Genomic DNA, 13,747 nt, shown 5'->3' with positions numbered 1-13,747 from the left:
CGCCTTGGATAAAAGCGTTCTCTAAATGACTAAAGGTAAATGCAAATGTTTTCATGTTCTGCTCCGTAAGACAGCACTGCAGTTGTGACATCACCAAGTTGTCCATTTGTGCCCAATGTAGGCTCGGGCACGTCGTATTCTCCTTTCTATACTTGCAATGCACGTTCCCGTTCACCTGAAATGTGGGGCAGACTTGCTCTCACATTAGGGAGTCAGACCAGGGGAATGGAGACATCATCCTCAGATAGTTCAGAGGATTTGGGAGGTATATGGGGACGCCAAGGTGGACCTGTTTGCCTTCCTGGAGACAACGCATTGTTGCCTTTAATTCTACATAAAACAAACTACACTGGCAGTGGACATTTTGGCTCACAAATGGCTAACCAAATGCAAGTATGCATTCCTTCCTGTCTGCTCGCTACACCAGTGGCCCAACTGCCCTTGATTTCCGAAAATATTAGAACGGTTGGATGCTCCTGCATGGGAAATTCCCTCCAAGGAAAATTCTGCTCTCGCAAGCTTGAGGCATGATCTGGTATCCCTAACCAGAGCTGTGGAGACACCATGTCTGGCCCATGAACGGGGCTCATCAGACACTTCAGGGTTGTTGCAGTCAGTGCTCGACACCATATTTCCAGCCAGATCTCCCTAGAAGAGGCATTGTTTTGGTTCTGAATCAGTAGCACAGCGTTATGATATTCAATTCCCTTAGCGTCAGCTACTGATTTCTCGCAGTTAAGGGACCGAGAGATGGCTCCTCCCTTCAGTCAAAAAATCATGCTGAAAAGATGCTGTGCTCCGGTTTATATGCCCGCGATGATGCACGGATAAGAGCCGGAGTGTCAAGTGATTGGCATGGTTCTGTACGAGCTTCAAAGATCGTCACTCCTGGGTGGAGTTCCCATAGTGTCAGCTACATATGCAGCATCTCGTTCCCTCCTTTTAAGGAATCACGGTTACATTTATAAACTAGATGTTTTTGTATTATCTAACCAGTACCTTTCTCCTCTGCCACAATAATATGTACGTGTATATATATATGAATTTTTCTGTATTATTCATATGCAATTATCTTTATTTGGTAGCCTTTCTCAGCAAATAATAATATATGTGATTATTTGTGATTCATTTTAATAAATTAATAGGCATGTCACAACAGGTCACTCAGAATAAGGCAGTCTTGGGCATTATCATTCTTATATTTGGATTTAAAAAATGTATTACATTACAGTTTCTTATAATGTCACAGTTTTTTTTACTTGTACATTTTTGGCCCTGGATACATCTATGCTGTCTTCAAAATCCTACCAAATGAAAGCATTTTTGTAGACAAGATGTAAGCAAACATTGAATTGAGATCTGCCTCGGTGCCTTCCTACATCCATATACGGCCTGCAAAGGCTGCTTTTTTTGGACACAGGCTATGAGTCTATCAGGTTTTTTGGCCGGTGAGTCCTGGGGTCTCTCGGATGAGTTTTCCAGGCTCTGAAGCTGCTGTTTCTCATTCATCTCTACTCTACTTTTTCTCCTCTGTCTGTATCTCACTTTTTCTCTGATTCTAATTCCCCAATCTCTCCCACTTTAACATTTTCTCTCCCACATTTTGTCTTGTCTCCATCCACTTTTACTCTCACTGAATCCAGCAGAAAAAAAAAAAAAAAAAAAACCTGGCCTAAACAATGGTCAAATCAAGAGTGTTAACTGATTTGTGGTTTTATAAATCCATGGAAGACCTCTGAGCTCTGTATTGGATGTTTATTTATTTATTTATTTATTTGTGTTATTATTATTATTATTTTAAATTGTAATAAAGAATATTTTAAAATTATCTCTTTCTCTCTCTCTCTTTCTCCATTCATCTCTCTTTCTGTCTGTCTTTCAGTGTACGGGGTTCCTGTAAGGGGACTGAGGCATGCCGTGCCAAGTTGGCTCGAGCCTCTGCACAAATTCCAGCGCTCCCCTCAGCTCGGTTCTGCTGATGTTGAAACAAGGGGCTGCCGAGGGGGGCACACACACAACACACACACACAGCTCACTTACACACCCGCACCTATCATTTATGTTGCACTGTTGTCTCATCTGTGTAGCCTTACACACATCTGTGCAACACCATACTGACGGTACCGTGATATTCCCCTGATACAATGCGACAACCGATTGTACCTTTTCGGGCAACAGCAATTACAATGATGTCACTTAGTATTGTATACAACCCAATATTGAGATAAGGAATTTCAAATACTATCTTCTGTGTATGAGTGCATGCGGCTTTGAAAAAAGTTAGATGCACCATCATTAAGACAAACGGTCTAACCATTATGGTGTCTGATTTCCACAAAAAAACACATATTTCAAGCTGCCACAAAAATGTATTCCTCCTTTAGCAAATGGAAGAAATATACTGTTTCCTGGCACTATTATTCTGACCACAAGCACACAGCAAAAAAGTAGAATTGCCTGCTATTACTTAATATCATAAAATAGCATTACTTCACAATATAATTTCTTCAAATCTCATAAAAAGATCACATCTTACTACCAGTCTTAAAAAATGTAAACCTTTTTTATGATCTATGACTTTTTTGACCTCTGTTATAATTGGTTAACCTCTTCGCATGTGAAATTATTGACAATGTGTAGCGCTATGAGAGAAGCTCGTTCACAGTGGTTTGCATGTTTAGCATTAAAACTACACATGATCTAATGTGAACATGCAATGTAGGCCTACTGTGAACAAGTTTCTCTCATAGCACTCGTGAATAGAGCATAATGGTCTGGTTCTAGAAGTATATATCCCTTTCATTTTTCCCATAAGGGAATTGATTATTAATGATAACTTATACAAATTTGAATGAGCTTCTCTCATAGCATTCATAAATAGAGTGCAACTCTCTGGTTCTGGAAGTATATCCCATTCATTTTTTCAATAAGGGCATTGTTTAGTAATGATAACTTATAAACAAAAAGATAAACCTATTGAGAGATCCAAGGTAGTCAATCAATGGTATAGGCTTCTGTTAAAGCCATCAGTCTGCATTAAAACTTTATTTAAAAATAAAAATGGTGTTTAGTTATTATGCACTTATTATTTAATTATATATATATATATATATATATATATATATATATATATATATATATATATATATATATATATATACACTGTATATATAAAGTATATGTCTGTCTTGATTTCTGGCATATATAGGTGTGTTATTGTTTAAAAATGTTAATTGTGAGTCAAATATTTTCTAGTTAATGCATTAATTTCTTTTTTAAGGAAATAAAATAAAATTGAAAGCTCAACAGTTGGGTTCAGCGATTCGCTTGGACTACACATTAGAAAAATATGCACATTAAAAGATACAGAGATAGATTTCTGTAAGTGCTTTACTTGTGTCACTCACGCAGAAAACACAGTTTCTATATTTCTCAAACTGTAACAAACCCAAATGCAAGCAAGTCAATGGCAATCTGAAATAATTATAGATAATAACTTTTCTTACCTTTTATACACTGATGAGCCAAAACATTATGACAACCTGCCTAATATGCTGTTGGTCCTCAGCATGCCCCCAAAACAGTGCCGACCCACCGAGGCATGGACTCTACAAGACCCTTAAAGGTGTCCTGTGGTATAAGACACCAAGACATTAGCACCAGATCCTTCAAGTTCTGCAAGTTGCAAGGTGGAGCCGCCGTGGATCGGACTTGTTGGTCCAGCACATCCCACAGAAGCTCAGTTGGATTGAATTCTGGGGAATTTGGAGGTCAGGGCAACACCTTGAACTCTTCATCATGTTCCTCAAACCATTCCCAAACAATGTGTGCAGTGTGGAAGGGTGCATTATCCTGCTGAAAGAGGCCACTGCTATCTGGGAATACCATTGCCATGAAGGGGTGTACCTGGTCTGCAACGATGTTTAGGTAGGTGACACGTGTCAAACTGATGTCCACATGAATGCAGCAGAATCCAGCAGAACATTGCCCAGAGCATCACACTCCCTCCACCGGCTTGTCATCTTCCCACAGTGCATCCTGGTGCCATGCACTGTGTGTTGTGACACATTCTACCCATAACCATCATTACAATTTTCTCTGACTTGTGGCACAGTAGACCTTCTGTAGGTTTGGACCAGTTGGGATATCCTTTGTTGCCCTCACACATCGATGAGACTTGGCCGCCCAACACCCTATTGCCGGTTTGTGGTTTGTCCCTCCTCAGACCATCGTCGGTAGGTACTCACCACTGCTGACTGGGAGCACTTCACAAGCTTTGCTGTTTCAGAGATGCTCTGACCCAGTCATCTGGCCAAAACAATTTGGCCCTTGTCAAAGTCGCTCAGGTCTTTACTCTTGCCCATTTCTCCTGCATTCAACACGCTGACTACGAGAACTGATTGTTCGTTTACCATCTAATCTACCCAGACCTTGACATGTGGCCTTGTTAGGAGATGATCTGCGTTATTCGATTTACCTATGAGTGGTCATAATGTTTTGGCTCATCGGTGTATACGGGAGGAATTCATTAAACAGTTGTGCCATTTTTGAAAGTGGTATTTCAGCACAAATACCTGTGTCTTATTCACAAATCACCCGCCATCTATTTTAGCAGTCGCAATCAGCACTGAAACTGCACTGCATCTTGAGTATTTAAACGAAGTCATAGTCATTCCATTTCCACACATTCCTTTCCATTGTCATTCAGGCTCATTGTGGATTACAGTCATTATAGATTGTGGATTATGTCAGTTAGGCTCATTGTAGATTATGCTTCATTCACAAAAATTACCTGCGTAATTTACATTATGCAATTACCGCCAAATGAAACCAGACGATAATGCAAATTTTGCTTAAAAGAGATGTTTGTGTACATTTTCTATCGATCATATCAGCAGTAAGTCATCAAATAATTATCAAATGATGTAGAAAAGTGTTATAACCTGTCATATATCCAGATGCGTGATATAGTCAAGCGCACTTTCGGTATGTTGATTCAGATGTCTGGATCACAGTAGTGCCAGTGATGACGTACAGTCCCGGCAGAGAGTGTCATAAAACAGATTTCACATTCATCTGCAGTGTGAATGTAGCCACCGTAAATGACGCAATTGAGTCAGTCTTTCCTAAACTCTCAAACAACTTATATATTTGAATATAATATTTTGCAATATACTGTAAACATACTGATTCTACACTTATAATAAAAATTTTTTTTAAATCAATAGTATTGTATTTTTTTCATTGTTTTTATCTGATTATCTCATTCGCAATACTTCATTGGATTGTAGTTCATTCCCTCATGAAAAGACGGTAAGCACAAAGTCTTTTACCTTTGTCTTTGTGTCTGATTTTTAAACATTTATTGCTTCAAATCTATGTTTGCAATGGTGTGATTCACCTTGGAATTGGTTGGTTTGGTTCATGTTGTGCTATTTTATAAAGGATTGTATGAAAGCCCTATGGAAATAATGAATGGGAAAAACTACTGTCTCAAATTTCAGGTTGTTTCTCAACGAAACCTATTCTATGCCTACAGAACACTTGGAAGAGGAAATCACATGGACTAATTTTGATACTTTTGGGTCCTTAAACAGCTTTGAATTGAGCCAACTGAATTAAATTCTATTAACTGAATGTTATAATTTTATTCAAAAGATGAACTTAATCTTTCCAATTCTTTGAAATTAATTAAAACTGAAAATAGGAAAGAAAGTCGCTTGAGTTTGGAATGACATAAGGGTGTCAATTATGACAAAATTTTCATTTTAGGATTAACTATTCCTTTAAATTAGACAGCATGTCAGTTTGTCAGTCACTTAAAATGTCTTTATTTTGTTGTAAACTGATGCACAAAAATCCTCTAGTGAAACAACTAGAGAGGTAGAGCTGTGCTTTATATCATGAGCAGTATAAGTGTCTATATTAGACTAATGAGGCTTTTTGTATTTGCTTTCTAACAGTAAACAGAAGTACTCCACCACTGTTTTTAAATTATGTAAATTTCCTCAGGCTCTAGCCATAAAAACAGAGACCACAAAGCATCCTATCATTAATAAAACAGAACAAGATAAGGTGCCAAGACATCTTTTATGAATTTCTTAGCATGCTCTTTTTGAATTAAATGTCATTCAGATTTGACAAGGATGTCATAATGCTTGTGATAAGCAATAGCTTTGGTTCTGGACGGACCGAATAAAAGCTCAGATATGCCAGTGCTCCTATGTTACCACTCTCAGAGATGTTTTTTTTTTTTTTTTTGGAGTGGGACCGTAACAGAATGCTTCTCGCAAAACTGTAAACTAAAACACACAGCAGTGATATTTCAAAGTATACAACACTTTCCAATACACTACAGATGGCTGTGGATGATCTTACAGTTTCTCTGGTCACTTACCAATACAGTTAAAGAGCGGCTCCTTCTTGCACTGACTGGAGCAGCCATCCCCATTCATAGAGTTCATATCATCACATTCTTCTCCCTGGGACCTAAAATAAAACATAATAAACAAAAAATTGTGATGTACATTTTTGAAATGATTAACTTACCTATTCACTTGGTGGATATGATTCTATGATGCTAAAATCCTGAACCCTTTCATGATTGGGTAAGGTTAATGTGATTAAAAAACACACCTCTGGATGAGTCCATCTCCACAGTACGGGGCTCCCAGACAGTGTGTGAATGGAGGGGATGGCTCGCTCTCACTCCGACTAGAGATGGTTTGGACCTGGTAAGTGTACACTCCACCATACTCAACATCCCTATGGGAAAAAAGACAATTTGCATGAAAACTGAAGGCTATTTTATGCTGGTTAAATCAGATGTTGCTCTATATTTTTAGCTGGTGGATAAAAATACCCAAGTGGTTCAAGCATGTTTGACCAAGAAAGTATTGCCAGTTATAAGTATTGCAAGTTAAGAAACCTGGTGCACTAATGAAAATACGTGTAGATTTTTCATCAGATTTTCTGTCTGTCAAAAAAGTAATAAGTCCAGAATATTTCACAGACATATCTACAAAACAATGCTGAACATACAGTTCTGCTCGTGGACATCTAGTTGACAAAATTTGGAATATTTTACAAAGTTTTAATGCCATTAAGCTGGCAAACTTGGGCAAATATAGTGATTCGATTTTCCTCAAAATTGATCAATGTATTAACAAAACTTTGTTTCCAGTCAAACTGGTGAACTACTGTAAGTTGCATAGTGTCAGCCAATTACATTTGTAGTGGATTTTGGTGGTTTTCTTCAGCCATTTCTGTGTGCAATATGCATTAATGGGTGGTCTATGAGCATGCCGTATATGGCTGAGATTAAACCTCTACCTGGCACCTTGCCAGGTTGTGTGTGTGTGCCTGTGGAAGACCGTGGCATCATCGTCCTTGTCTGTTTTATCAAAGCGTGTTTATGTTTTGCCCTTATGTGGTTCAGGTGTCACAGGCATGCTGAATCTGCATTTCTATGGGAACCCTGATTGTTTCCATGGGAATGCTGATCATTACAACCTTCAGCTGCGAACGACACCTGCCCCGTGTTTGTTTCTCCTATTTAAACCCCCGCGTGTCATGTCCGATGTCGGATCATTGTGACTATTACTGTTTGCCGTTGTGTTTGTAACTGTTACTGTGTGTGGTAACTGTGCTCTCTCATACAGTTGGAGCTGGCTGCAGTTTAATTTCAGGAGTGGAGTACCTTCTGTTCTCGTTTGCTGTCACCCTCGCCAGTTCGTGCCCAGTGCATGTAGAGGAGAATTCCTTGGGCTTGCTTTAAGTTTGAAAAGAAAACTGTGTTGTGTTGTGTTGTAAATAAATTCCATTCGAACTTTCCCTCTGCTTTTGGGTCCTGTCTTCCACTCACTTTGACAATATGCCTGTATGCTGATGACCAAATGCTCTTTTCAGCAGGGTTGCCAATTTAAGTACATCTAATGTAGCGTAATTCAAACACATATACCAGTTAAGGCAAGACATTACAAGACAAAACTAGTCGCCCTGTGCACATTTAAAGGCATTTTCTTGTTTTTGTCATGTTGTCACCATTATCATCTGCAAGGCAATCGTCATGAAAATAGTGTATTTCTACTTGGATTCAGGGGCAGACTGGCCATCGGGAGCACGGGGTGTTTTCCCAGTGGGCCGCTGGGTAATTTGGATCGGCCCGCTGTTGCGCAAGTATCAGGCCCATCCTACAGGTGATATAGGCAGCCGCCCTGGGCTCCAACATGCCCACGCAGACCCCATGACAGAGGATATTCAATAAACTCTGTAAGGTAAAGCAAATTCAATGGCTTTTATTTTGAAATAATGTAATGTCTTTAATTTTTAAATTACTTACACATCAGAGCTCATATCTGTATGTGCGCATTAACTGCATACCTCGTGTGGAGCTCATTATTTGACATACAAATCACAATAATGGTGACAACCAAAAACAACATACACTGCCTGGCCAAAAAAAAAAAAAAAAAGTCACATACTCTAATATTTCATTGGACGGCCTTTAGCTTTGATTACAGGTGCATTTGTTGTGGCATTGTTTCGACAACCTTATGCAGTCACAACATTTATTTCCATCCAGAGTTGCATTAATTTTTGGCCGAGACCTTGTATTGATGACGGCAGAGTCTAACCACTCCGTAAAGTCTTCTCCAGCACATCCCAAAGACTTTCAATGGGGTTAAGGTCAGGACTCTTTGGTGGCCAATTCATGTGTGAAAATGATTCCTCATGCTCCCTGAACCACTCTTTCACAATTTGAGCCCAATGAATCTTGGCATTGTCGCCCTGGAATATGCCCATGCCATCAGGGAAGAAAAAAATCAATTTATTGAATAACCTGGTCATTCAGTACATTCAGGTAGTCAGCTGACTTCATTTTATTACTGCATAACATTGCTGAGCCTAGACCTGACCAACTGATGCAACCCCAGATCATAACACTGCCTCCAGAGGCTTGTACAGTGGGCAATATGCATGACCGGCACATCGTTTCATGCAATTCCCTTCTTACCCTGACGCACCCATTGCTTTGAAATAGGGTAAATCTGGACTCATCAGACCACATTACCTTTTTCTATTGCTCCACAGTCCAATCTTTATGCATCCTAGCAAATTAAAGTCGTTTTTTTTTCCAATTAGCCTTACTAACAAATGGCTTTCTTGTGGCCACACAGCTGTTTAGTCCAAATCCTGCAAGTTCTCGTTGCATTGTGCGTGTAGAAATGCTCTTACTTTCAATATTAAAAAATGTGTTATGATGTGACTTCACTAAGCCTTTTAGTGATCTCCGATCATGATCATTCAAGATTTTTTTCAGACCACATTTCTCCGCAAAGCTGATGGTTCACCACTATCCTTCCAGGTTTTTATAATACATTGGAGAGTTCTTAACCCAAATCCAGTGATTTCAGCAATCTCCTTAGTTGTTTTCTTTGATTGATGTAGGCCAATAATTTGCCCCTCCTGAAACACAGTAACATCTTTTCCATGACCACGGGATACGCATTCCGACATGGTTGTTTAATAAATGAGAATCTAAACACTGCATCAGTTAGGGTTAAAATAATTGTTGCCAGCTAAAACATATCAATCACTGCAATAATGATCCAATCATAGGCTTTTAAAGGAATAGTTCACCCAAAAATTTAAATTTACTGATAATTTACTCACCCTCAGGCCATCCAAGATGTATCTGAGTTTCTTTCTTCATCAAAACAGAATCTAAAATTTTTAGGATTTAAATTCAGGCCTCCTCCTTTAAACAATGCAAGTGAAAATACATATTTATGGTGCATCAAAATAATCCACATAACTCCAGTCGACAAATAAAGTTCTTCTGAACCCAAACGATTTATTATTTTTAGGAACAAAACAATACTTATATACTTTTTAACTACAAATGTTCGCTTCCGTACATCTCTGTGACGCGTTCTCATGAGAGGGATGGCGTAAGCTCGTTGGTAAGGTCACACGTGGAGGAGGAGGCAGGAAGTGCATCATTGTTTACAAGAGAAACTTGCACAGACCACAGACCAAGCGCCGTTCGCAAACCAAAACAGTCCAAAACAATATATATACAGGTGCATCTCAATAAATTAGAATGTCGTGGAAAAGTTCATTTATTTCAGTAATTCAACTCAAATTGTGAAACTCATGTATTAAATAAATTCAATGCACACAGACTGAAGTAGTTTAAGTCTTTGGTTCTTTTAATTGTGATGATTTTGGCTCACATTTAACAAAAACCCACCAATTCACTATCTCAAAAAATTAGAATACATCATAAGACCAATAAAAAAAAACATTTTTAGTGAATTGTTGGCCTTCTGGAAAGTATGATCATTTACTGTATCTCAAAAAATTAGAATATGGTGACATGCCAATCAGCTAATCAACTCAAAACACCTGCAAAGATTTCCTGAGCCTTCAAAATGGTCTCTCAGTTTGGTTCACTAGGCTACACAGTCATGGGGAAGACTGCTGATCTGACAGTTGTCCAGAAGACAATCATTGACACCCTTCACAAGGAGGGTAAGCCACAAACATTCATTGCCAAAGAAGCTGGCTGTTCACAGAGTGCTGTATCCAAGCATGTTAACAGAAAGTTGAGTGGAAGGAAAAAGTGTGGAAGAAAAAGATGCACAACCAACCGAGAGAACCGCAGCCTTACGATTGTCAAGCAAAATCAATTCAAGAATTTGGGTGAACTTCACAAGGAATGGACTGAGGCTGGGGTCAAGGCATCAAGAGCCACCACACATAGACGTGTCAAGGAATTTGGCTACAGTTGTCGTATTCCTCTTGTTAAGCCACTCCTGAACCACAGACAACGTCAGAGGCGTCTTACCTGGGCTAAGGAGAAGAAGAACTGGACTGTTGCCCAGTGGTCCAAAGTCCTCTTTTCAGATGAGAGCAAGTTTTGTATTTCATTTGGAAACCAAGGTCCTAGAGTCTGGAGGAAGGGTGGAGAAGCTCATAGCCCAAGTTGCTTGAAGTCCAGTGTTAAGTTTCCACAGTCTGTGATGATTTGGGGTGCAATGTCATCTGCTGGTGTTGGTCCATTGTGTTTTTTGAAAACCAAAGTCACTGCACCCGTTTACCAAGAAATTTTGGAGCACTTCATGCTTCCTTCTGCTGACCAGCTTTTTAAAGATGCTGATTTCATTTTCCAGCAGAATTTGGCACCTGCCCACACTGCCAAAAGCACCAAAAGTTGGTTAAATGACCATGGTGTTGGTGTGCTTGACTGGCCAGCAAACTCACCAGACCTGAACCCCATAGAGAATCTATTGGGTATTGTCGAGAGGAAAATGAGAAACAAGAGACCAAAAAATGCAGATGAGCTGAAGGCCACTGTCAAAGAAACCTGTGCTTCCATACCACCTCGGCAGTGCCACAAACTGATCACCTCCATGCCACGCCAAACTGAGGCAGTAATTAAAGCAAAAGGAGCCCCTACCAAGTATTGAGTACATATACAGTAAATGAACATACTTTCCAGAAGGCCAACAATTCACTAAAAATGTTTTTTTTTATTGGTCTTATGATGTATTCTAATTTTTTGAGATAGTGAATTGGTGGGTTTTTGTTAAATGTGAGCCAAAATCATCACAATTAAAAGAACCAAAGACTTAAACTACTTCAGTCTGTGTGCATTGAATTTATTTAATACATGAGTTTCACAATTTGAGTTGAATTACTGAAATAAATGAACTTTTCCATGACATTCTAATTTATTGGGATGCACCTGTATATATATATGTATATATAATTTCCAAATAATAATAAAAAAAAAAGAATTACTGCAGGATATAACCATCCTTTATTTCAGAGCAATGCCATTGCATTATCTACTTGTGCTTTTCTTTAGCAGAAATATATAGGCTATATGACTGTCAGGAATTCAAGCCACAAAAATTGTAGTTAGTGAAACCAAGTGCGAGAGCGTTTACTTAGATTCACAGGATTTACACAGTGTGATATCACACATAAGAGAAGCTTCTCAAACTGAAGAGGGATTCACATGGTTGATGTCCACAGAACTGAAGAAGAGGTAACAGGCGAAACAGCAGGGTAAGCACTAAACAGATATCGACGAAGATCAAGAGCAAATACAGACAGGTAAATAAACACTGCGTGAGAGCAGTGCGGTCAAACTAGGGTCCTTTGTGTGAGACTTGACAGTGAAGTGGCGTGAAGGTGAGTTATTTATGCAGGCAGTGATGAGCAACTGAATTGAGGCCTTCTGTCATGTTTTCTGTCGCAAGCAGGAGAATTTTGTCAAAAATATAGCATTCAAGTGCATGTTAATTGTTTCCCACCATTGTGATTTTAAAACAACAGTAAACGCACCTATTCATGACATGGCATTATGTTTTATTGCATATGTCAGTGCTTGTTCTTGAAGAGAGAGAGACTCTAAATTACAGTGAGCCAAACTGCAGCACTTGATTGTCACTGATCTTTCCAGACGATATCTCACACAACTCACATGAAAGGTGTCTGTGTTTCAGGTCCATTTATCTCAATTTGTAAAACATTCTCAGCAGTTTGGGTGTGTGACACTAACATACGGGACAAACGGCATCTCATAAGGATTTCATATGGAACACTTTTTTTCACCATAAATACAGAATGATTCCTTATTATATGGGACATTTTGCCTTTTATTAATTTTACCTGACACTGCTTCAGTGTGAGAGTGTCTCTCCACTCACTGCCATAAATTCCCTAAATTGATAATGGTGGTGACAGTGGTTGTCAGTGGCAGGTGGTATACAGTGGTATGGTAGAATTCAAGTGATAATGCACCAATTACAACAAAGAATCACCAGTTTAATAAAAGAGCATAGGATAAAGTCAGGGCTTGACATTAACATTCTGGCTCACCGGGCACGGCCACTGTGGCTAGTGGTGTTCAAAAGTCACTAGCCACTCAGCATTTTCACTAGCCAAAATCCTTTCATTAAAAGAACTGACCTTGAACCTGTTTTGTAGTCTCCTGACTCCTCCATTGCCCACGAACTCAACTTTATCACAGCCTAGTAAGTATGACAGAGTTTACCCGCCCAGATTTTTACCTGTATTTGACGGGTGTTAATGTCAAGCCCTGTATACATTTAAAGGGAAGCTAACACAACAGTAGATTATGGACTTCTGAAGCAGCAAAACAAGTGGGTATATCAAGTGTATACACAAATATTGATCCTTAGAAGTCGATATAAGCAAACAGCTCTAGGAAAAAAGTAAGCATACGGCGTATACGTGCATATGGCCCTGACTACACCACTGGTGAGGAGGTGTATTCATCAACCTTTTTACGTGTACAACTAAATCATATGATTAAATCAGTCAATAGTTAAAAAAGAACCATATATTGCTTCACTATAAACCATATATATAGGTTAATAAAAACTTGTATTAACATAAACAAGCATTATTAGATTATAGAATGCTTAATAGATTGAGCAGCGCTGCTCATATCCACCAATGAAAGCTGCTGCTCAAAAGAACCTGTGACATCATAGTAATTTAATCTATAAGGTGCATCAGTGTTGTTGAATGCAGGTACTGGCATCTGATCCAAAAACAGTATTACGTTAGCCGGTTGTATTGCAATGCACACATCTGCTGTCAGTTTGCACCATGGGGTGGTGGTGGTGGCTCAGATCAGGTCTGTGATAAAAGACATCTGATCCTTTATTGGCTCATGGATCTGGCTCCTACACCAGCTGAACCAAGT

The 13,747-nt window shown here is 39.0% G+C and overlaps 1 protein-coding gene across 1 annotated transcript in view; it reads right to left on the bottom strand.

The window, feature by feature from the left end:
• Window positions 1–13,747, bottom strand: part of LOC127425911 (pappalysin-1-like) — a 224,140-nt gene that overhangs the window by 137,081 nt on the left and 73,312 nt on the right. Inside the window, exons 9-10 of the mRNA XM_051672227.1 lie at window positions 6,637–6,765; window positions 6,398–6,489 (exon numbers count right to left, since the gene is read on the bottom strand). Coding sequence (XP_051528187.1) covers window positions 6,398–6,489; window positions 6,637–6,765 — 221 coding nt within the window. The remainder of the gene's footprint in view (window positions 1–6,397; window positions 6,490–6,636; window positions 6,766–13,747) is intronic.

Source organism: Myxocyprinus asiaticus, chromosome 3 (genome assembly GCF_019703515.2).
Source record: "Myxocyprinus asiaticus isolate MX2 ecotype Aquarium Trade chromosome 3, UBuf_Myxa_2, whole genome shotgun sequence".
Classification (NCBI taxonomy): domain Eukaryota; kingdom Metazoa; phylum Chordata; class Actinopteri; order Cypriniformes; family Catostomidae; genus Myxocyprinus; species Myxocyprinus asiaticus.
Note: the sequence above shows the minus strand (reverse complement) of the source record. Positions and strands in the feature narration are given on the sequence as shown.